Source organism: Procambarus clarkii, chromosome 38 (genome assembly GCF_040958095.1).
Source record: "Procambarus clarkii isolate CNS0578487 chromosome 38, FALCON_Pclarkii_2.0, whole genome shotgun sequence".
NCBI classification, from domain to species: domain Eukaryota; kingdom Metazoa; phylum Arthropoda; class Malacostraca; order Decapoda; family Cambaridae; genus Procambarus; species Procambarus clarkii.
This window is the reverse complement of record NC_091187.1, coordinates 17764322-17788996: the sequence shown is the minus strand read 5'-3', so window position 1 is coordinate 17788996 and position 24675 is coordinate 17764322. Positions and strand designations below refer to the sequence as shown.

Genomic DNA, 24675 nt, shown 5'->3' with positions numbered 1-24675 from the left:
GTGCGTGTGTGTGTGTGTGTGTGTGTGTGTGTGTGTGTGTGTGTGTGTGTGTGTGTGTGTGTGTGTGTGTGTGTGTGTGTGTGTGTGTGTGTATTCACCTAGGTGTGCGTGCGGAGGTTGAGCTCTGGCTCTTTGGTCCCTCCAATGTGTGTGTGTGTGTGTGTGTGTGTGTGTGTGTGTGTGTGTGTGTGTGTGTGTGTGTGTATTCACCTAGGTGTGCGTGCGGAGGTTGAGCTCTTTGGTCCTGCCAATGTGTGTGTGTGTGTGTGTGTGTGTGCATAATTACCTGAGTGCAATTAACTAAGTGTAGTTACAGGTTGAGAGTGGTGTCCCGTCGTGGAGTCCCGTCTTCCCAGTACTCTTTGTCGTATAACGCTTTGAGTGCACAGTATGTGTGTTCCTTTACTGTTTGCCTGTACTATTTATGCCTACAGGATCGAGCTATTAGCTCTTGAACCCCACTTTTCCTCTCAGTAGGTTGCCTAATGTACTCACTCCTAACCTATTTTCTTCTATCAAGGTAAGCTACTCTGGCCTGGGACGTACACTAATACCTGTCCGTGGAACATGAAGTGATATTCGTCCGTAAGACTTGGGAGAATGTTTGTCCGTGATATTTGGTAGCCTGCTCATACCTAATATATGGCAAAATACGTTTTCAACTGTGGTCGAATACTCATCCGTGGAGTTTAGAGAAATTTCGTCCGTGGGGCGTAGAGAAATCTCGTCCGTAGCTGTTAGAGAAGCCTCGTCCATGGGGAGCTTAGACAAGTTTCGTCCGTGGGGCTTGGAAAAACCTCGTCCGTGAGGGCTTAGAAAAACCTCGTCCTTGGGATTTGAAAAATACACATTCGAAAGACGTTCTAACACCACTGAAAATATTTGTCCACAGAACACATTTTCTCCCCCATTAAACCATATCTTCACCACCAGCAGCGTACGATGAGCTGCGCCAGTACACAAAATTCGAGCCGACGGTAACAATAAATTGAGAGCGGGTTCAACGCAACTACATTAATAAAAACCTTTACCTTCTACACGCAAAAGCGAACATTGTGTCAAACATGTGAGAAAACACAGATAATTAACATGATGTATATCAATACATGCCTCATACACATTAGGGCCCAGACCTGGGATGAACTTGAGGATTCAGAATCACTTTTAATTGGGAAGTTTTTCGTGATGGAGAGGTATGTTGTCTCTTCAAGTTTTCCTTTTTGCTTTCACAGATTATTGCAGGTTTGTCTCGATAATGAAAATGTGAGTTTAAAACTGACACTCGTCCGCGAACACTAGACAATTCGTCGCATTTTATCGTCTCGAGGTTTAGAGAATATGTCGGTTTGTTCCATTCTCAAGAAATGGACAATCGCTGGTGATTGTTATGTCTACTGTTATAGCAATCCACGTTAGCTGCATTCCAGCAGCAGAATCTACACACACTTGAAATCCTTAAGAACATTTGAATATTGAAAGGTTTTTATTTGAAGCACTGAGTCTCAGTAAATACTCTAACAATATTTAATAACAGGAAACTACTAATAACAGAGGGAATTTATCGATTTAAAAAAATTCCAGCTGTAATGAAGGCATTCGCAAACCTCACCAATACCCAAAAGAGCGACCACACTAACACAAACTCAACCAATATACCCATACCCAGAACCAACCCAAACCCAATACCAAACCAGCCCAAAGTCATTCCAAAAACTAGCCGAAACCCACTCTCAAATCAGGTTAAACTCGCACACAAACCAATCAAACCCCACACCCAAAAGTGTTCCAAATTCACACCCAAATTACCACCAAACCACGTCCAAAAGCAGTTCAAACTTTCTCCCGAACCCAAAACGAACCCTCATATTATTTAGAGCAACTGAGTATATCTTTATAAAACACACCCCTTAAATCCAACTCTCTGTCGTGTTCATGTATTTTAAAATCACAAATTCTAACTGTACGAACAATACGTGAAGATGCTCTCTGATGGCCTGCAGACACCTGGTTGTCTTGCAAGAGTTCCGTGCAACAGCGAATGGAACAGTCCAGTACCTCAATTGGGACCTGAACCAGCGAAGTCGGGCCATAAAGCTTCAAGACGAATGCTACCAGACTGTTCGCAGTAATGGCTTCCTCCTATTGTTATGCCAAGCGGCAAAACACACAGTTAATATACCGCTTCTTGCCAGTACACAAACAGAATCCTCCCTTACTCTCTTCTCTCTCTCTCTCTCACCTGATTCTCCACTCGCTCTCTTCTCTCTCGTCAGCTTCTCTCCCACTCGATCTTTTCTCGCTCACAATCTTCTCCCACACTACACCTTCAAAATCATCTCACTCACTCGCTCGCTTATACCTTGCTGATCCTAATTATCTCCTTTCACTCTCTCTCTCTCTCTCTCTCTCTCTTTCTCTCTCTCTCTCTCTCTCTCTCTCTCTCTCTCTCTCTCTCTCTCTCTCTCTCTCTTTCCGTCTATCCTGCCCGCCATTATTGTCTTAGGTTTACACTAAAAAATCCTTCATTTGTTTAACATCAGTGTACCACGATAATGACAAATACCATTGTTGAGGAGAGGAAGCTCTTTAAGGGGTATTGAGGTCAACTTTGCCACTGGGGAGGATGCGCACTCGGTCACCCATCCAAAGGCGGTCTGAACCTGACTGAATGACGCGCAAAGGATCCGCCTGACCACACCATACAACATCAAAATCACACAATAGAAGACTAAATCAAGGGTTTTCAATATATCAAAAATTTGTGAACGCCCAACACCGTCATTCATCATCTGAACCCAAAATCAAAATAATAACAATGATGATAATGATAAAATCCTCTTGGGCTGAGAGGTGGACGCGAACCTTCGAACTTCGAATATGCAGTCTCCGTGGTGTAGTGGTAAGACACTCGCCTGGCGTTCCGCGAGCGCTATGTCATGGGTTCGTATCCTGGCCGGGGAGGATTTACTGGGCGCAATTCCTTAACTGTAGCCTCTGTTTAACGCAATAGTAAAATGTGTACTTGGATGAAAAAACGATTCTTCGCGGCAGGGGATCGTATTCCAGGGACCTGCCCGAAACGCTACGCGTACTAGTGGCTGTACAAGAATGTAACAACTCTTGTATATATCTCAAAAAAACAAGGCATTGCCAAGCCGCATGCTCTTCACCCTCATTGTGTGTGTTAATGATAATAATACAATATTGTCCGTCCAGTTAGACTAGAACAACAGCGGTACCTCTGACAGCACGGTGGTCGGAGTTCGACCCCCAGTGATCCAAATACTTGGGAATCTTTCCGTCATATCCCTCCCCCATCGTTCTCATGTCCATTCCATGTGATATATATCCACTATGGCTAAGCTCTTTTTTCTGAAAATTATCCTACCTTTCGACTTTATCTTGGTACGACACAGGAACGACCACGCTTCGAGAAATTCAGTACGAGCCATGAAGTGGATTCGAACCTACACACTGGGTACTCCCAAGCAAACACCTTAGACCACTACACCATGACATGTACACCCAAACACAATGTCTTTAGACCCCTACACCACAACGACATCATTCTCCGGATATGTCGTCGTTAACCTTACCTTTCACCTCTTTCCTTGTACGACGCAGGTACGACCACGCCCTGCACGGCGACCAGCACGAACTGACGCCCTACTTCCAGGACTACGAGAATACCACCAACATCACCGCACAGCTCGGCTCCACCGCCTATCTCAACTGTCGAGTCAATAGACTTAGAGACAAGACGGTATGTGTCGTCTGCTTACGGTGTGTGTGTCGTGTGTGTGTCGTGTGTGTGTCGTGTGTGTGTCGTGTGTGTGTCGTGTGTGTGTGTCGTGTGTGTGTCGTGTGTGTGTCGTGTGTGTGTCGTGTGTGTCGTGTGTGTGTCGTGTGTGTGTCCTGTGTGTGTGTCGTGTGTGTGTCTTGTGTGTGTCGTGGTATCCTCTTCTGTGTGTTCTGTTTTCTAATGACGGTGTGGCCTGTGTGTCCTCTACTGGTTGTGTATTTTGTATCCTCAAGTGGCAGTGTGTTCTATGCTCCTCTGTGTCCTCTAATGGCTTTTGTGTCCTATATGTCCTTCAGTGGTAGCGTGTCTCGGATCCCAATTTGTCTACCAGTGGTGGTGTGGACATTCCGGACACGGAATGTCCTACGTTCCATTGTATCCCTATGTTTGTTTCCTTAAGTTATTGTATTTTCCATTTATCTCTGGCTGTATCTTCAAGGTATTTGTTAATTTGTATCAAAATATGTATCTCTGTGTATCTACCTGCCAGTCTTTAGTTCATCCTCTTTTCAAATAGTTTTTCCCTTCTTTTCATCTTCATATCTCCCTATTCTTCATCTTTTTACAATTCTTCTGTTTTATAATCGTGAATTTCGTTCTCTTATTTTTGTCTCCTCTTTTCTCTTCGCGTATGTCTCCTTGAAGATTATTGGTTTGCTTGTTTCCTACTTCGATTATTAGTGTTATTGCATCTCATTTCGGTTATGGGTTTTATTTGGTTTCATTTTGTGTTTATATTCAAATATATCTTAATTATTTATTTACCATATTTAGCTAAGCATATCTCTCCACAGGTATCGTGGGTGAGGCGAGATGGAGAGAAGATTAAGCTTCTTACCTGGGGACTTCACACCTATAGCAACGACGCCAGGTAGGCCGGCGGTTATGCCAGGTAGGCCGGCGGTTTGTCAGGTAGGCCGGCGGTTATGCCAGCTAGGCCGGGGGACTCCAGGTATACCGTGTGTCTTCAGACAGGTCAGAAGCCGCCTGGCAGGCCGATGACCTCTAGGTTGACCAGAACAGGAGGCACAGAGGGGAAAGAAGATAGAAGTGAAGAAGCGAAAAGGGAAGAAGGAACGTACCGGATAAGAGGATAAGTGAATACAAGAGACTGGTGGTGAAAGAGAGAGTAGAGAGAAGGAAAAGAGGTTGAAAGGCATGAGAGAAGGGAGAGAGGGAGAGGAGGTAGAGATAGCTGTAACAAGAGGCATACGAGGAGGAGAGAGGAAGTGGTATTGATCATATTCTCTCCAGTGGTCGAACAGTGAAATACGAAGAGCTGTACAAGTAATGTGACCCAGATATATCTAATTCCAGGATTCATTTTCCATTCGGGATCCTGTACCACTGTAAATTAATTAATGCCAAAGGTTCACACACACACACACAATATATATATATATATATATATATATATATATATATATATATATATATATATATATATATATATATATATATATTTATATTTAGGGGTACCACCACTGGTTTAATTAAAGGGACCCACATCCTCGAAGAAGAAAATAAATAGTGTTCAGAGAAGACCTTGTGGATTCTCACTGAATACTTTAATCTTTTCCTCTCCTACCACCCCTATTATTTTTTTTTTATTTGATTTTATTGCAATGCTACAGTTTACAGAAAACACACACTTATATAACAATATACCAATCAGTGTTCGAAGACCTCGTCCATATATATATATATATATATATATATATATATATATATATATATATACACACACACACATCTTAATGAACTATTTATAAATCACGACTTATTGCTCAATAACAGTAGTAAAACCGAAGGGGACAATGCTCAATGGCCTCAAGATGACCACAGAACTCTCCCTGAGAATTGACTTCTGATTTCATCTCCATTTAGTCTAAAAGAGTTATTTTTCATACCAAACTTATCTTCCCTCCAGGCCCCAGGCTTACCCGATTCTCCGTAACTAAGGAACTGATTAAAGGAACTATCATCGTACCTTCCTATCATCGAACCTCACTATTATACGCTGATAGGGAGCGGAAGTGCACCCTACCGGGCCCCTAAGAAAAGATGGTCCTCTAATAGGCAATGGGGCCCCCCTAAACCTAGCACAGATGACAATCTATTAAGCAGTGGCGAACCGGATCAGTACGTTGATGGGGACTGATACGATTACATATATAACTGAAGATTAGGATGATTAGGAAAGGCTTTCGACTAAGGGCTGGGATTGTAAAGGGAGGAATGACCCGTACTTCAAATGGTATAAAAGGCGATTATGCCACAAATTTAAGGAAAGTATTTGGAATATGTTATGTGGGTTTATCCGTTCTTGCTACCCAGAAAAATAAAAATAAAAGAACTTTTATAGACGGAATAAAAGTGATAAAAAATATAACGAAAACTTTCACTGTCGTGTTCTCTTGGATGAGAAGTTTCTACACAGCGTATAAGAGATGCTTTTTTGTTTTGTTTTTACGTCAGAGGCGGAGTCGTGTGCCCACTCTCCCTGAAGCTGCTATAGTGTTACATAAAAGTTATGATATATACAGATATAAAAAAAAGCCTTTTTTAAAGTTTTTCTTAACAGTATATTATATATGTATGCAGTAATTTAATATATGTATTAAAGTATTATTTTCTCTATCTCTTTCTCTCTAAAAAATATAAATGTCCTTAAGAATTCAACCATTACAATTAATTCTTCATAGTTTATTATTCTTAAAAGATTTTTCCCTTCCAAACTTCATTATTCCATAATATTATAACTTAAGGCATTGTTTTTTAACCTTTTCCGCGCCACTACTCGACTTCTCAGATACTCCCTAAACTTCGAGCATCCCAACAACTGGAAGCTGCAGATTAAGTACACGCAGCGACGGGATCAAGGAAGCTATGAGTGCCAGGTGTCCACGCATCCTCCTAAAGTCCTTTCGGTCAGACTAAATATTGTAGGTAAGTCCGATTTGGCGTCTCTAGTTTACTGTGTGTCTGAGCAAGTGATAAAGACTTCACAAATGGTCATTTTTTACTGCTTAATACGGGGCTTTTCTTAGTAATATGCTGTGGTCCAATAGTTGTATTTGGTGAGTACCTGAAATATAATTATCCACTTTCTTTCCTAGTATATCTTTGTATCTGTCTGTGTAGCACCCCAGGGTAGAGGGACCACTCCCACAACCCTGGGGTCAGTCTGTGTAACACTCAGGGCAGCCAACTTATCGAAGACAATACCAGTGTTGCATGGCTGACAGCCGCTTATCACCCTCTGGACCATTACGGACTTCGTGCGCGATTGGATAATTTTCCGTCAAATTTCAAGTAACGTGTCTCAAGCTGACCCATATTCCTGGACCCACCAACATTCAGAGGGTTGGAAAAGTCTAAACCAGCAATTTGTAGCCATCAAGTTACGAAATACCAGAACATTTCTTCTGCTGTAGATGTCGCCTTCTCCTAGTGTTATTATTTCAATCTAGCTAACTTAGCCAACCCATTTTTACTAGTAGATTTTATTGATAACCGGCGGTAACACTTTATAATAGTCTGAATTGGATAGTTATTACTTTACAAACCAGATACTGTTGAGTACTATTTCCCGGAAGTTATTTCTGACATTTCGTATCCTGCCGACACTCTGCAGTACATTTGTCAAGTTTGTCAACTGCAAACATTCAAAACAAAGAACGGAATAAATTCTGGTGACGTTACGACCATAACAAAGGAAGAAACTCACGCGATTCAGGTGACATCACGTCAGTAAGAAAGGAAGAGTGTCATGCAATTCACGTAACGCCACGTCAATAACCAAGGCAGGATCTTACGTGGTTCTTTTGGTGAGGTCAGTGCGTAAGATCTCTCTAATTCACCTGAGTAAGGAATTTGAAGTATTCATTTTGAGGTTTGTGTAGCACAGCGTTGAATGTCGTGCAAGAACAGAGTGATGGGGAGGATTTCGTGAATCTTTTTGTATCCAAAGACACTGTTCATTTGGTTTGACTAGAGGGAAAGAAAGTGAGGGAAAGAAGAGTTAGCTAAATAAAGTGAAAGGAAAAGGTGTTTCAGAGAGTGAGTGGAATAGGGGGTCGGATGAGGGAAGATAGAGAGGAGTTGAAAGAGAAAATAACTACCAGGAGAAAGGGCCAAGCCATTATGACTATATAGCACTTGGAAAGGGATCAGGATATGGATTTGGGACGAGGGGGAAGGAATGGTGCCCAACCACTTGGACATTCGGGGATTGAACACCATCCAGCATGAAGCGAGACCGTCGCTCTACCGTCCAGCCGAAGTGGTTGGGGGCGAGAAGAGTTGGAACAAATGACAAAGCAAGGGGGGGGGGGATGAAAGAGGGGTTTAAGGAAGGAGAGTGTGGGAGGGGACGTAGGTGGAGAGATAGAGAGGCGATGGAAGAGGAGAGATGAGAGGGTTGGATACGAGGAAAGCGAGAGGAATTGAAGGAAAGGAAAACAATATGGGATAGGAGGAACTGGGAGGAGGAATGAGAAAGTAGGGGTTGAAAAATAAAACAGGGCGCACGCGCGCGTGTGTGTGTGTGTGTGTGTGTGTGTGTGTGTGTGTGTGTGTGTGTGTGTGTGTGTGTGTGTGTGTGTGTGTGTGTGTGTGTGTGTGGTGTGGTGTGAACTGGTAGTGGTGGAGGAGAATGTTACTACCTGCTATGAGTCCCAATCAGAGAGCAAAATAAAATATATACCCCGAAAGAAGGAAAAAATATAGCAAAAATAGATATTATAAGCAAAAACAGATCAAGAATAGACAATAATGTAACCTACGAACCAAAGTAGAACATCAGAGAAAAAAGCGAGAAAGAAGAAAGAGAAAAGGAAGTGACCATCGACCAAAAGAAAAGGAGCGAGTCTCCCGGCAGGAATGGAAGTCAGTGAACGCGTCCAGAAACAATTCCAGGATCTTCAACGGCACTTTTCTAAAACATAATTTCCAAGGTAATAGCACCTGACGTTTTGAGGAGTCAGCTGTGATGTGTTCGGAGGATGTGCAGCCTCGTCCCAAGTCCTAAATGTTTCTCAGGTTTCAACCTAGGTGTCATACATACAATATATATATATATATATATATATATATATATATATATATATATATATATATATATATATATATATATATATATATGTCGTACCTAGTAGCCAGAACGTACTTCTCAGCCTACTATGCAAGGCCCGATTTGCCAAATAAGCCAAGTTTTCGTGAATTAATTGTTTTTGACTACCTAACCTACCTAACCTAACCTAACCTAACTTTTTCGGCTACCTAACCTAACCTAACCTAACCTATAAAGATAGGTTAGGTTCGGTACGGTTGGTTAGGTTCGGTCATATATCTACGTTAATTTTAACTCCAATAACAAAAAATTGACCTAATACATAATGAAATGGGTAGCTTTATCATTTCATAAGAAAAAATTTAGAGAAAATATATTAATTCAGGAAAACTTGGCTTATTAGGCAAATCGGGACTTGCATAGTAGGCTGAGAAGTGCGTTCTGGCTACTAGGTACGACATATATATATATATATATATATATATATATATATATATATATATATATATATATATATATATATATATATATATATATATATATATATATATATTTATTAATTTATTTATTTATTTCTGTGTATACTTCTATTTAAAAGTAAATTGTGATAGCTTCCTTTCAGATTCATACAGCAAATTATTATGTATTTAATTTTATGCATTGTATTTTCAGGTCGACGAGAAACGTGGGGTTAAGTGCCATTAACTATTAGGTTGATATTCCTGTTTTCTAATACCAGTGACGACGTATCGATCCACCCTGAACGTTTATCATGTCGATAACAGTTTCGAGCATGATGAGGGTCCCAGGATGGACGAGACTCCCCTTCAATTGTATTTTCTTATATGTTGGTTAGGTCCTCTGTTTTCAGCCACGTTATTAAGCAATACGAAAATACGATATTGTATACGAGCGAAAAGCGACGTTATTTGTAAGAGGAGAGGTTGTATATATTGTATGTTGTATGTATTGAGAGTTATTCTCTTCAGTAGAAAACACCCTCACCAGTATGTTGACCAGACCACACACTAGAAATTGAAGGGACGACGACGTTTCGGTCCGTCCTGGACCATTCTCAAGTCGATTGTGAATGGTCCAGGACGGACCGAAACGTCGTCGTCCCTTCAATTTCTAGTGTGTGGTCTGGTCAACATACTTCAGCCACGTTATTGTGACTCATCGCCTGCACCCACACCAGTAGACGGTCCAGTATTGAGAGGCTCGAGTTTACCATTGAGATATTGCAAACATATTGAGTTTGCAATTGCATTCGGTGCGAGAGGGGGTCAGTACTCATGTACATCACACAAGTGCTTCTTTTAACGTTGACGAGCTTTGAGAAACTCGAGAAAGTAAGCCAACCGAGAGGAAGATATGGGACAAAGAGGACCGAGAAATAGGGAGAGAGGTTTGATAAAGTGAATTAGTCAAGTCTGGAGACGAGTGATAATTTGGGACGAAGGGTGAGAAGTCGTGGTGTTGATTGGTAGGGTGACTGTATAGGGGGACCACAGGATTACGTGTACAGCGTGCTGTTCGCTCGGCCACCGGCTCCATTGGATCTTCCCTTGGAAGCTCCCTGTGTGTGTGTGTGTGTGTGAGTGAATTCACCTAGTTGTGCTTGCTTGGGGGGGGGGGTTGAGCTGTGGCTCTTAGGTCCCGCAAGTACCAATGTGTGTATGTGTGTGTGTGTGTGTGTGTGTGTGTGTGTGTGTGTGTGTGTGTGTGCGTGTGTGTGTGTGTGTGTGTGTGTGTGTGTAATGCATATGTGTGCCTGCAGGATTGAGTTGCTAGCTCTTTGATCTTGTCTCTATAACTGTCAGTTGTCATATACATATGACTAGGACGTGCATTGCCTAACACCTTAATGACAAAGCGGCACTCCAGGAAAGGTCTTAAGTCCAAGTTAGACAGCAGCAGTTGGTGTCTCTGGAATTAAAGTCCTTATTAGTCCTTATTAAAGGATAAATAAGTCTCCTTATTAAAGGGTGGTGGTGGTTCAGGAGGTAGAGCTGCGGGCTGTTGTTTATGTGGCCGGGGATTCGAGGCTCTGTTGGTCCAAAGTGCATACATACATATGTTGGTGTAAAGTGCATATATATATATATATATATATATATATATATATATATATATATATATATATATATATATATATACACACACACACACGATTTAGGCCCAAGGTCGCGCTGGGAATGACGCCATTTGGCACAAACTCCTTACTAAATAATGTTGAAAAAAATAAATGAATGATGGGAGAGAATGCGTCTCAGCTTCAGCCGACTTGATAAATAGTAGTTCATGAAGTTACGAGACTGACACGCTAATTCATTACCCCCATCCCAGACTCCTGGCTGTGAATTACACATTGTACGTGGTAGGATTTGCCTTTGGTACGCTGGCTTTAACGTTCTTCCCTGAAGGGAATTTCTAGCTGTTTCTCCCTCTTTATTCCAGTTAATATTTAAAGTTTAACGAGCCTTGGCGCTCGTTTAACTGGAATATACAATGAAGTTTATTGAATTTTTGGATATAATTTTTGAACAAGCCTCACTGATCTTTTCCCCCCTTGTTTAAAATTTAAACAAAGTAATAACTCATGATGAAATTAAAAATCGCAAACGAGTTGTTAATTTCAGAGCTTGTTAAATTTTTAGCAATTAAGGGGTTATTTTCCCAAGATATTAACAGTTAATAAAGTTTTCCACTTGACTTGTGAATTATTCTCAGATTCTCTGCTCATGATTCTCGGTGATGTGTTGCATGACAGAGAGTTATTCTTTGTCAGGAGTACGGCAAAAGGCAGAGTTCACTATCGCAGACACTTTGTGTTAGTTGCTTTAGGGACAGTAGTAATAGGCATCCTACAGTCACGGGAGACAATGGAGATGGGCTCTGGTGGTCCAGGCAGAGGTGCCCAAGAGGGTACATACGGCCCTCTCCAGGGCACATAGCCAGGGTAGGTCTAAATGGATAATCTGTTGACCAGACCACACACTAGAAGTTGAAGGGACGACGACGTTTCGGTCCGTCCTGGACCATTCTCAAGTCGATTGTGTGATCGACTTGAGAATGGTCCAGGACGGACCGAAACGTCGTCGTCCCTTCAACTTCTAGTGTGTGGTCTGGTCAACATACTTCAGCCACGTTATTGTGACTCATCGCCTGATAATCTGTTATCCATTTATCATATAGATATGACTCGTACTAGCTCTATCTAGAAATCCAACATTCTGCTTGTAACTCATTTTGTATGTATGTACTTTTCCCTATATAAACATTATTAGACTTTTCCCTATATAAACATTATTAGTATTATATTATTCTACTAGTTAGGTGACGGAGGATCACTCGGCTTCCTGTCCCCGCTTCTCACTAGCGGCCTCGATAAATCTTAATCCAGAATTCAACCGTTCAACAATTTGTGAACTAGAAATTTTTATTGGGCGTTTTATATAATTATTAACTTGATGTAGTTAATGCGGTCAGCTTCTTGCTAGTTGGTTCTGGGTTCCATTCCTGGGTATGGCGATTCATTTTGCGATATTTCTGTCCCACTTGAAATAAATTAGTACATAGGAGTTTGTCGTCTTCTGGGGAATAGGGAATGGGAAATTGTTAGTTTAGTGAGATCTAGATAAGACGAAGAACCTTCTCCGATATGTGGTCCCGATATGTAGTCCCGATATGTGGTTCCGATATGTAGTCCCGATATGTGGTTCCGATATGTAGTCCCGATATGTAGTCCCGATATGTAGTCCCGATATGTAGTCCCGATATGTAGTCCCGATATGTGGTCCCGATATGTAGTCCCGATATGTGGTCCCGATATGTAGTCCCGATATGTGGTCCCGATATGTAGTCCCGATATGTGGTCCCGATATGTGGTCCCGATATGTAGTCCCGATATGTAGTACACGACATATCATACAAACTCGACCAACTATCAACAGAAAATAAATTCCATATAAATACATGGATTTTTTTTAACGGAACTGGTATTAAATAATGAATTGTCAAATGACATTTTAGACATTTCGATGCCGTAACGGAGTTTAGTCTAATAAAAGGTTATTCAGCCTCTGTAAACATGGCAGTAAATTCTGAAATGAAGCAATTGTCATTTTGTGAGAGGAAAACTTAGGTTCCTCATCCTGCAAAACAATGAGTTTATGCTTCACCAGTTAACCCTTAAAAATGGCCAATTTCTACTTCTTCATCCAAGTTTAACTTGTAATATTAACTTGTTCTTCCTCTTCTACCTGTGACGTTAAATTTCCTCACATTCATTTATTCATTTTAACTCAAAATTTACGGTTCTGTCCAACGTTAACAGCACTTCATTATCCCGAAGAAAATGTAATAAAAGTTAATTCAATTCAATAAAGAGTATCGTAAGCTAAGTGTCCCCTTATATGGATACATATATGTGTCAGTCCTGAAGAAAACACTTGTATGGACACACATATGTCCCTGCGAGTTATAGGGAAGCGGTGGGGGCCGGTGGCTGAGTGGACAGCACGCTGGACGCGTGATCCTATGGTCCCGGTTTCCGTTCCCGGCGCCGGCGAGAAACAATGGGCAGAGTTTCTTTCACCCTGATGTTACCTAGCAGTAAATAGGTACCTAGGAGTTAATCAGCTGTCAGGGGCTGTTTCCTGGTTTGTGTGTGTGTGTGTGTGTGTGTGTGTGTGTGTGTGTGTGTGTGTGTGTGTGTGTGTGTGTGTGTGTGTGTGTGTGTGTGTGTGTTGTGGAAAAAAAATAGTAGTTGGTAACAGTTGATTGACAGTTGAGAGGAGGGCCGAAAGAGCAGAGCTCAACCCCCCGCAAGCACAACTAGGTGAATACAACTAGATAAATACATAAACCCAGAGAGTATACATTGTTTCTTGGAGTATGTATAATGAGAGTTTACCCAAGTCCTGATCTATGGTCATACTTAAAAGATACTTGCTGATTAGTCGGTTAACAAGTGTTATTACCCTATTAAACCTCCAAAGGATCACAGGGTTTAATCTCCACACCGAACCAATGGAAAACTATTGTTACATATTCCCAGCTATACATCACTCTTTTATGCGAGGAAAGCACAATAACCCTTAAAGAGGACCCTCCAAGATAGCTCTCTCCAAGATACCTTCAAACACAGCCCTCCAAGACGGGTTCTCCAAGAAAACTCTCCAATTTTCTAATGATAGCTTAGCAAGTCAACTCCTTTTCCTGATCCCTTCCAAGTGCTACATAGTCGTAATGACTTGGCACTTTCTCCTAATAATTCCCTTCACTTCTCCTTGACATCCCACCAAGGCAGCTCCTCAAGACAGATCTGTAAGAAATCCCTTTATGACAGCTCTCCATAAAAATCTCTTCAAGACAAAGAGAACCTTACCTCCTCCAGAGCTACACCTCCCCCACCTCTCCAAGACAACACCTCGCCGCCCCCCCCCCCCTTCCTCCAAGACAACACCTCGCCTCAGCAAAGGATAAAACGCAAGTCCCTCGCCATCTCCCTCTTCCTGTGGAGGAGGGGCTCGGGTCTGGCGGCGTCCCTCCCAGGAAGGAGGTGGATCCTCTCCAGGGGGAGAAACAGATTGCCTCACTAACTTCACCACCTCCCCATCCTTAGCCTCCAGCCCTGGCACACAAGTTCCAGTTTTTCATGCACGGGTTATTTTCCGGGCATCTCACCCTCTTGGCCCCCCGCCAGTCCCGCCGAATACCGCGACGGGAATCAATAACTCCGCCTGGCCTCAGACTCTTCTTCCACACGCACGAGTACCAGCAACAGAAGGAGAAGAAGCAACAGCAGAAACAGGAGTAGCAAAAGTTGGAGCAGCAGCAGAAGGAGTACCTGCAACAGGACGATTAGAAGCAGCAGCAGTAACATTAGTAGCAGCAACAGGAAGATTAGCAGCAACAACAGTAAGATTATCAACAGTAAGATTATCAACAGTAAGATTAGCAGCAGCAAAAGGAAGAGCTGCAGTAGCAGCAGCAGACGCATGTACAGAAGTACCATCAACAGCAGAAGTAGTAACACCAATAATAATACAGTAGTAGCAACAGCAGAATTAGTAACAGGAGCAGCAGAAGTAGTACAAACAGCAGCAGAAGTAATACCAGCAACAGCAGAAGTAGTCAAAGAGCAACAGCAGAAGTAGTCATACAGGGAAGCACATACAGTCACATCTCATCCGAGCAGGAGAGTCTGCATGTTTGGGTCAAGTTCATTAACTCTGCAGACAGAATGTCACAATATCGTGGCTGAAAATTTAGACACCCAACCAACACATCTGAAAATTTAGGAAGAGACGACATTTCATCAACTATGTTTCTAGTTAGATTTGCAGCTTCTTGAATTTTCTCTAACAACATCTCAAATTATATTTCCTAATAATTCATTATTAACATTTATTTTGCAAAAAAAATTGTGAAAGAGAACACATAATTATTGTTTATACATATTATGTCTTTGTAATGCAAATGTTTGCATGTTTTCGGACTTTTCACGTATGTAATCATGAATAGCTTAATGGCAAAGATAATTGGGTATTCCAAATGTTAATAATGTTTGCGTGGTATGAAATATAACGTGTGATTATTACTTTCATGACAATTTAAAGTGTAATTGGGGCATATTTGGATTTCATTAGGTGTCTTTTTTTAGAGGAGATTTGAATATTGTAAATGGTATAAATTATCTGCTCTTGACAAGGTTAAATTCAAATTTTAAATTATATATGGAAGACATATATTTGCGGCGAGGGGGAATAGTATGACCAGCATCTCCATTGTGTGTCATCATACAATGGCAAGTTCATCATGCAATGTCAAGTTCATCATGCTATCTTGGGTTCACCATACACTGTCAGCTTTAAACAATGTCAACTTCCCCACACAGTCTCAACTAAACTATACAATATGTTAATTTCATGCAATAACTCATCATTTTAACTCTGAGATATGACAAGGTTTTATATGAGTGCACACACAGTTGAATTTGCAACAAGAATAAGCTTAGACTGAGGTGAGACAGATTCTGTCTCTCACAACAGGGTTTCTGATTTATTTAACAAATTATATGTAAAAATAAAAGCCGTGAGATCCCTGGATTGCTTCAAGCTTCAGTTGAACATATATTTCTCTAACAATCTTCAATACTTACTGACTGTATTTAGACATCTTCAGACCGTCTGCATTGATTTCTCCAACACACCCATCCCATATTCACCCACAAATCCTCCCTAAGTCTTTTCCCACATACACTCCTAATCTCTTCCTTTCCTGTCCACACACACACACACACACACACCCTTTTCCCATCTCCTCCCACCCTCTTTACGCCCGCCCTTCACTGTCTCTTCCATCCACACACACACACACACACACTTTTCCCACCTCCTCCCACCCTCTTTTCGCCCGCCCTTCACTGTCTCTTCCATCCCTGACACAAACACTTTTCCCCTATTCTACTTCCATCCCCACATTCACTCTCCCCTAGTCGTCTCCTTCCCAGCCCAGACAAACTCTTCCTTCGTCTCTCGCTGCGCACGCACGCCTTTCCTCAGTCAATAAAACCAAATGTTTGCACCGAACATTCAGATCTGTCTTCAGAACATATGTTTTGATACTCAGTATCTGAATTTACTATTATTTAAACTAAAGCTAGCGTCTATGAACTAAGGGCTCAACATTTCACAGCCACAGACGTCGTAAAAGTGGGGGTTTTAGGGTCTTACCCCATTCACGGGGGGTACTAGGTGAAACCCAGGCCTAGTTAGACCTATACCGCTCTGGTGGACCTAGGTCCGAGTGAATGAAAAGTTATTATCCACTTTTATGTGGATAATAACATTGGTTAGTAAGCTAATGTTGGTTAGCAAATTATACAACTGGGGCGTGGATCACTTAGTACCTCAGTACTAAAGTGGTTCTCCAGGGAAGGACTGAAGTCTCAACTGGTTACCAGTTGTGTATCTTAGAGATCCTTCCTTATTGTGGGTGTTCAGTAGCTTGAGCTACGAGCTACCCTCAGGTCTGTGGTTCGAGGCTCGTATGGCCAAAGTGAATTCAATTTTATTATCCAAGTTTATTGTGATTAGCTCAATATGTGTTTATAAATACATATAATAATATTTAGAGTAAACATATTCTTTAACTACAACTTTATTCCACGTGAAAAATATATTTTCGAAAGATTTTCGCTTTCCCGAAAATTGAAAGGTAAATCTAATACTACTTTTGGTAAATTAGGTTCTAAGTGGCTTATGTAAAGATTACCTCACAGTTTTATCATTAGTGTAAACCTCACTTAGGAAAATTTTGCATATTAGCAGCGTATTTTGAGGCAAAAGAATTTGTACATTTAAAAAATATAAATTCTAATTATTAATTTTTAATTTCAAAATATTATTCAATCTTAATGTTAATTGGAATGTTACTAACACTCTCATTATCATAAATCATCTTATGATAAAAATAACATTATTAAAGCGTTACGTGCTCAAGAATTTACATTTTGTATGTGAATTTTTTTTATTTTCTGCTTCTAACCAAAAAACTTGATTACAAGCAACACATTTCGTGTACAATAAAAATGGAGCTTTATTTTTTGCTCAACAACACACACATGTAAAACAATTTTTCTCTCTGAGAATATCACAATAACAGAGAGATTAGGGAGCTACTGATCTCAAATTATAAGGTTAACACCGCATGCTTAATGGATAACTTTACCCATTATATAAGAGACCAGAAGAACGCAATTCTCATTTATATATTGTTAATCGGACTTCAAATTGAGTTCAGAGTTAAAGATAACATGAACATTAGTATCTTTTATTAAGATATTAATAAATATAAAAGATAAAAGCATAATTTAATGCACGAAAAGTTAGCTTTAGTTCGTACTATAGGGATGTTGTCATATTGTTATATTGAGGAATAGGTGGGGTAGCCGGCGGTGCCCGTGTCTCTCTCCTTTTCTCCATTTTTCACCAAACCTTAACCTCTCACCTCTCCCAACTCTCTCGTACTTTCTTTCCACCTATAACCCCCACTTACTACCTCCCACCTCTCTTTTCTCTCTCTCCCGTTCACAACCTCCCTCTCTCTCTCTCCTCCCAAACCCACCCTTTTCATTTCTTCCACCTCTCTCCCATCTTCTCCATTTTCCCCCACCCCTCCCTCCAGTCCCCTATCTTTTCCTCTCGCCCTTCGCGTTTACTCAGCCTCCCTCATCTCTCCCCTTTACCCTGTCACCCTCTCCTCTTCTTTTTCCTCCTTACCCCCCTATTCTCCCTTCCCCCTTCTTCAACCCCACCTTCTCCTCTCTTTCCCAACTCTCCCCCTTCTCTCTCTCTCTCTTTTATCACCCAATTCTTTAATAATGGTTTTCCTAACTCCAGTCTAAATCTATAACAATAATTGTCTCTCTGTCTGTCTATCTGTCCAAGATTGGAGCTAGGCTCACAAAAATTTGCAGGAGGGATGGTCTGGGGTGCGGGAAAGACATAGGCTGGTCAGGGTCATCAAAATTCAAGAGGGACACAGCGTACCACAGTCACATACTGACCCTCAATGGCTGATTTTGGCACTGGCCTTAAGCTACGCCTGGCTAAATATTTCAAACGTAAACATGTTACAGCAATTTTTGAATTTTAATGTTAACAATTATACACTGCTGTCGGGGAAAATTAAATAACAATTCTAGTGATCATACTTTGTCCATAGTAACATAAAACAGATGATACTCCCTCAGATTCAATTGCTTTCTCAAGTCCCCCCAAACTTTTCTCAACACCAAAGGGAAACTGCTATAATCTTTAATACTTCACACTGCTGGGCTACTCACACCACCCGCATGCCAATCGTAAACTATTATATTGCTTTTCGAAGAGAAACAAAGGCAAGCAGAACAATTTAGACAGAAAAGGAATGAAAAAAATAATGACAGAAACGAGACAGACATACAGACAGATACAGAGGCAGAGACAGAACGAGACAGGAGCACAGAGACCGGAAGGCAGACAGAAAAACACAGTAGCAGACATGAAACAAAACACAGAGGCAAACATAAAGAGACAGACGGACATAGGGAGAGAAGAGAGACGAGGGGAGAAGGGGGGGGGGTAGATGTTCGAAAAGAGAGAAGAGAGAGAAGGAAGACAGATGGAGGGGAGGAATGAAAAGAGAAGAGTAGAGAGTGGTTTGAGAGACGGAGAAAGGATGGAGAGGGGGAGGAAAGTAGCGAGAGATGTGAGAAAGGAAGAAGAGGGTTGTGATGGAAAGAGTGAGGAGGAGAAAACTGGATAGGGCGGGAGAGAGGAGAGAGTGGAAGAGAGGGTGGAGAGGGAAGAAGAGAGTAGAGTGGGTAAGGAAGAGATATGATAAGAAAGAAGGATACGGAACGAGAGATAAGAGGTGAAGATTGGGAGTTGGGGGGAAGAGAGTTATGAAGAATCGAGAGTGAACCAAACGTCTCTCTACTCCAAGTGCAAGTATACAAACAAATAAGCCCTGAGTGAAAGACCAGGAGAGTGCCGCAGAGTCAGACTACCACGAGCCTGAGTACCAGGGTCTAAAACAGCGCCAGAGTGCCATAGTGCACCGACTGATGTACTTAACCAGTGGTCATTGTGCAGGGCAGCGCTAGGACATGAACTAGAGTGTGTTCTGGGATATTTCTCAGAAGTGTGTTCTAGAGTGTGAATACTGTTCTGAGTATGGCACTCAGAACAACCGGAAGGGGAGAGTGAAGAGGAAGAGGCAGTCTTGAGGGAGAGTGAAGAGTGGGACGTGTTGACAGAAACGCAATGTAGAATCTAAATGGAAGAGTTCATAGAGGATAAGAATAAAGGAGAGAGAGAAAGTACAATGGAGAGAGCTATGATGAAGGAGGGGTGTAGATGAAGGGTAAGAGTAAAAAGATGTCATTATATTGTGGGAAAGTGTAGATAGGGGGATGGTACGAAGGACTTAATGCAGGGTATAAATTAAAGAGATGGTGTTTGGAATACGGTTCGTGTTGTTCAAAGCGATTGGGCTGACAGAGAGGTTGTACTGAGGGACAGTGTAGGTAAAGTAGCGTAAAATAACTATCAAACTCCCCCCCCCCCCTCTCCATACAAACACACACACACACACACACACACACACACACACATCTCCTCGTGTGGGGGCCTCGTAGCCTGGTGGATAGCGCGCAGAACTCGTAATTCTGTGGCGCGGGTTCGATTCCCGCACGAGGCAGAAACAAATGGGCAAAGTTTCTTTCACCCTAAGTGCCCCTGTTACCTAGCAGTAAATAGGTACCTGGGAGTTAGTCAGCTGTCACGGGCTGCTTCCTGGGGTGTGTGTGTGTGGTGTGGGGAAAAAAAAGTAGTTAGTAAACAGTTGATTGACAGTTGAGAGGCGGGCCGAAAGAGCAAAGCTCAACCCCCGCAAAAACACAACTAGTAAACACACACACACACACACACACACACACACACACACACACGCGAGTAGCGGGAATTAAGCCAAATCCTAACTATTTTGGTTTTAGGCAAATGTCCTGATTTAGTTTTAATTTTGAGTCTGGCAAGGTCGGAAGTTAGTTCCTGGGCTCGCCTCTAGAGGTTCAGTTCTAATTCTAACCTTCTGAATGCATTTTCCTTCTAGGATTTTATACCTGCAAGTATTGGAATAGGGGAAAATTATTAATAAAACTATGTCTCCCTCCCTTCCCCTCTCTCCGCCTTCCTTCTCCAACTTTCCTCTTCCTCTCTTCTGCTTTTCCTTCCCCTCCCTCCTCCTTCCATTCTCATACCAAGAGGTCCTTCCATACATCTTCCCTTCCATCCTTTGTAACCCACACATGTACTATCTTCCCTTCCTATCCCTTCTTCTACCTCACTGCCTCCCTTCTCTTCTTCGTTCCTCCCCCTCCCCCCATCCTCTTCCCCATCTCCCTCCTCACCTCTTGCCTACGAAATTTTAAATAAGCTAATCACTTGCACGTTTCTTATCTCTCATGTTGTTTAAATAGGGTAATATTTACTTATATCCGTTCCGCAAGGTATGGTTCCACGAGACGAAATCTTGAGGACCAATGTTTCTTGTATTGTTACACAGTTAAAATTTCGCTTCATTCCACATCTTACTGCTAATCTTCTTATCCATTTCTCTTGCATCTTTAGACTAATACGTCACCTTACTTTCCCCATCGTACAAGCAATATATTATCTAAGTTATCTTGAGTTATCTTCCATCTATGTGTACCATAAGATTACAAATGGATAGGTAAATATAGCATCTTCATTTTATCTACATATTCGACATCAGTAGGAATAAATATTCATTTTAGCACATTATGGCAGCAAGACTCGTAGATACTTAATATATAATGACAGACACAAAGATAGCCAGACCTTTGAACAAATCCACAAAGGCCATGATGAAGGTTCGAACTTATGTTGATTTGTGGAACCAATTGCCGCGTAACGTGGTGGAGGTGGGGTCTCTTGATTGTTTCAATCGCGGGTTGGACAAGTATATGAGTGGGATTGAGTGGTTATAGATTGGGGCTGCCTTGTATGGGCCAATAGGCCTTCTGCAGTTACCTTTGTTCTTATGTTCTTACGTCCAGGATGACCCCAGACGCGCCTTAGTCGACTGCACTTCCACACATAACCAGACCCATATGTTCCATTAACTGTACCCGTCTCATTTACTTAAGTGTATATGCATAACGTCATAAAAAAATAATAATGTGACAGGTTAAGGAAGGGGTTTTGTAAATATAGGTATTAGGATGGGTCAAAATTATACTTACCAAAAACATAACTTGTTAATACCACATTGTATGTGGTATTGGAATAGTTTAGTGTGAAGACTTGATGTTGTGAATAGACTTTCTTATAAAAAAAATGAAAAAATGTTCGAGGAAATAGGAGGAAGACATGAAAAGAAGTGTGAGGGATTTGAGAATAAAGAAGGTAACACTATACTTACCCAAGAGGAAATATAATGTGTCAGTTGAATGCATTAATATGTGTGAAACTGAGATAGATTACAGTCATATGCAAGGTTAGGAGAGGGTGTGCTGGATTGAGATGTTGGATGTAACTGCTTTTTTTCTATACTTTCACGAAAATATACATTACTTTTCTACAATTTGGCAGAAAAATGGTGACAACAAATTAAGGTTTGAGAAAATCTTAAGGGCAACACCTGTTTGTAACTCAACTCTAGCCCAGGTTAGAATGAGATAGATGTGCAACTATTTGTTTTATGGAAGACCTTCTGGATAATTTCTATTCAAACTGAAGTCTTAAATTATATAGAAAACCAAGTTCCATAATCGTTGAGGGACTATAAAGTTAGAGGACTTAATGAAGGCGAGTATCCCGAGCTAACTTAGGGGACAAGGTGGAGATGGATCGCCTGTCCATCCATTGATCCTGCAGTGGCTTGTGTTATTAATATTGTTGCAGAGGTTGCAACACAATAGAACATACTCGCTTACATGTACGAAGAAAAACATTCACCGTGATTAAAAGAATATATGAGGAACAAGAGCGATTAGATAGTGTTTTTATACTACCTAAAAAATGTATAAATCCTAAGGGCTTAGCATCTAGTGGATTTTATTATACAGGAACTGCAGACAAAGGCTGTTGTGTTTATAGTTATCAAATACAACGAGCTTGGGTACTGGATGACATTGTTCAAGATGAACATACAAAATAGGTCCCCCCAGTGTCCATTTATTAGAAATCTTCCCATTGGAAATATTCCTATTGCTACTGGGAACATTATTTCTTCCAGCAGAGATCACAATATTATGTGAAACTGCCCAAATATCTTTTATCATCAGTTTTATGACGGTGGCTCATGGCTGGTTATCTTTACGTCCGGACATGCACATTATTTTCGTAATTGGAATTATCTCTAGAGGGTACCGAACCCTGCTGTACCCCAACCCCTCTGTGCCCGTTTTATTGGCCATGATTGATGACATTTGCGTTGCTTCTGACTCGTTGTCATGTCACTCCCCATCAATTTCAAATCGTTGTCTTTTATTTGAACTATCCTCATCATTTGAAACAAGGTTTGTTTCACACACCGGTACACAGACAAGTGCACCTTCACACACCAGTACACAGACAAGTGCACCTTCACACACCAGTACACAGACAAGTGCACCTTCACACACCAGTACACAGACAAGTGCACCTCCACACACCGGTACACAGACAAGTGCACCTCCACACACCCGGTACACAGACAAGTGCACCTTCACACACCAGTACACAGACAAGTGCACCTTCACACACCAGTACACAGACAAGTGCACCTTCACACACCAGTACACAGACAAGTGCACCTTCACACACCAGTACACAGACAAGTGCACCTTCACACACCCGGTACACAGACAAGTGCACCTCCACACACCCAGTACAAAGAAGTACTGTACAAATCCACAAGGGCCGTCATGAGGGTTCGAACCAATGTGCTGGATGTTCCCAGAGGCGCTCTAGTCAACTGTACCACGACATGGTAAAAAGAATTGCAACCTGGAGTGCTACTGCCCCCACGAGGATCCCGAGGCGTCCACTGAAACCTAATTGTGATTTATGTGTGTACAAAAGTACTGTTCCCCAAGAATCGTTCACCCAGATGGCCCCTTCTTATCCCCTCGCTCCTTCCTTCCTTCCAACTTCGCGTCCTGGACCTCTGACGCTTGGAGACCCCTATTTATCCGGTTAAATCTGCCTTGCACTTCACAAGTGACCGGATACATTGTGTCTCGCTGACGTTGTCACTCGGACGGTCGTCCTCGACGGCACAACAACTGTCTGATTCTACCTAACCTACCTATTACTTCAGAGTACTTCGTAAAAGAAGAGACTTTGTTACCCAACTTTTCTAAAGTTGTGATTAACTTCGAGACATAATATGGCAACAATGGAACAGAATGGAACTATCAGGAGAAAGCGCCAAGCCATTACGACTATATAGCACAGGGAAAGGGGTCAGGATAAGGATTTGGGATGGGACGGGGGGGTGGGGGGAAGGAATGGTGCCCAACCACTTGTGGACGGTCGGGGATTGAACGCCGACCTGCATGAAGCTAGACCGTCGCTCTACCGTCCAGCCCAAGTGGTTGGGACGCAACAATGGAAACAAAAGGAAATTATTACGTACCTCGAAAATTGGCGAAGTTGTGTCACACGATGAGCTAATAAACACATACCTGAAATGGCATGAAAAATAATTAATTATATTCATCTGACTTGTTTTATTCATTAAAATCCTCAGATAACGCATGATTAATCCTATTTTCATCCACATTTATAACCAGCGCAGGTGAATGTGACGCTTGAACCTCGAGGTAAAGCTTACCTTGGCCAGACGGAAGAGAAGCTGGAGTACCTCCTCTTGATGCACGAGGACACCTCGCCTCGTGTCGTGAGGCGAGGCTCAGACAAGTGGTTGACACAGCACAGCTAACAACACGCGCGCACACACATGTATCAAGACCACGTAATGTATCCGCACGAGACGAGAAACACTGCACAAAGAATTCGAGGTACCCACACGCATGTAATTTGGCAACAGCGGTAAGGCGTGTCGATCTTCGTTTCGAAACACTAAACTATCGCGAGTCAACACTTCGCTACACACAACGGTAGCGGCGTTTTATACTACCGTTGATAATTCCCGCACAAAACGCAGCGAGAACTCCAGTGCAATTTTAGGATACTGAATCCTTTAAAACAGTATAATTGCACTGTACACAATTTTTGCC

At 41.8% G+C, this 24675-nt stretch overlaps 1 protein-coding gene across 2 annotated transcripts in view; it reads left to right on the top strand.

Annotated features, from left to right (window-relative positions):
• The window catches only part of LOC123771896 (opioid-binding protein/cell adhesion molecule), a 365209-nt gene that overhangs the window by 168840 nt on the left and 171694 nt on the right, over positions 1-24675 (top strand). Inside the window, exons 4-6 of one of the 2 annotated variants that reach the window (XM_069337821.1) lie at positions 3625-3763; positions 4597-4673; positions 6615-6751. The exons of the other annotated variant lie outside the window; for it this stretch is intronic. Coding sequence (XP_069193922.1) covers positions 3625-3763; positions 4597-4673; positions 6615-6751 — 353 coding nt within the window. The remainder of the gene's footprint in view (positions 1-3624; positions 3764-4596; positions 4674-6614; positions 6752-24675) is intronic. 2 annotated transcript variants of the gene reach the window in all.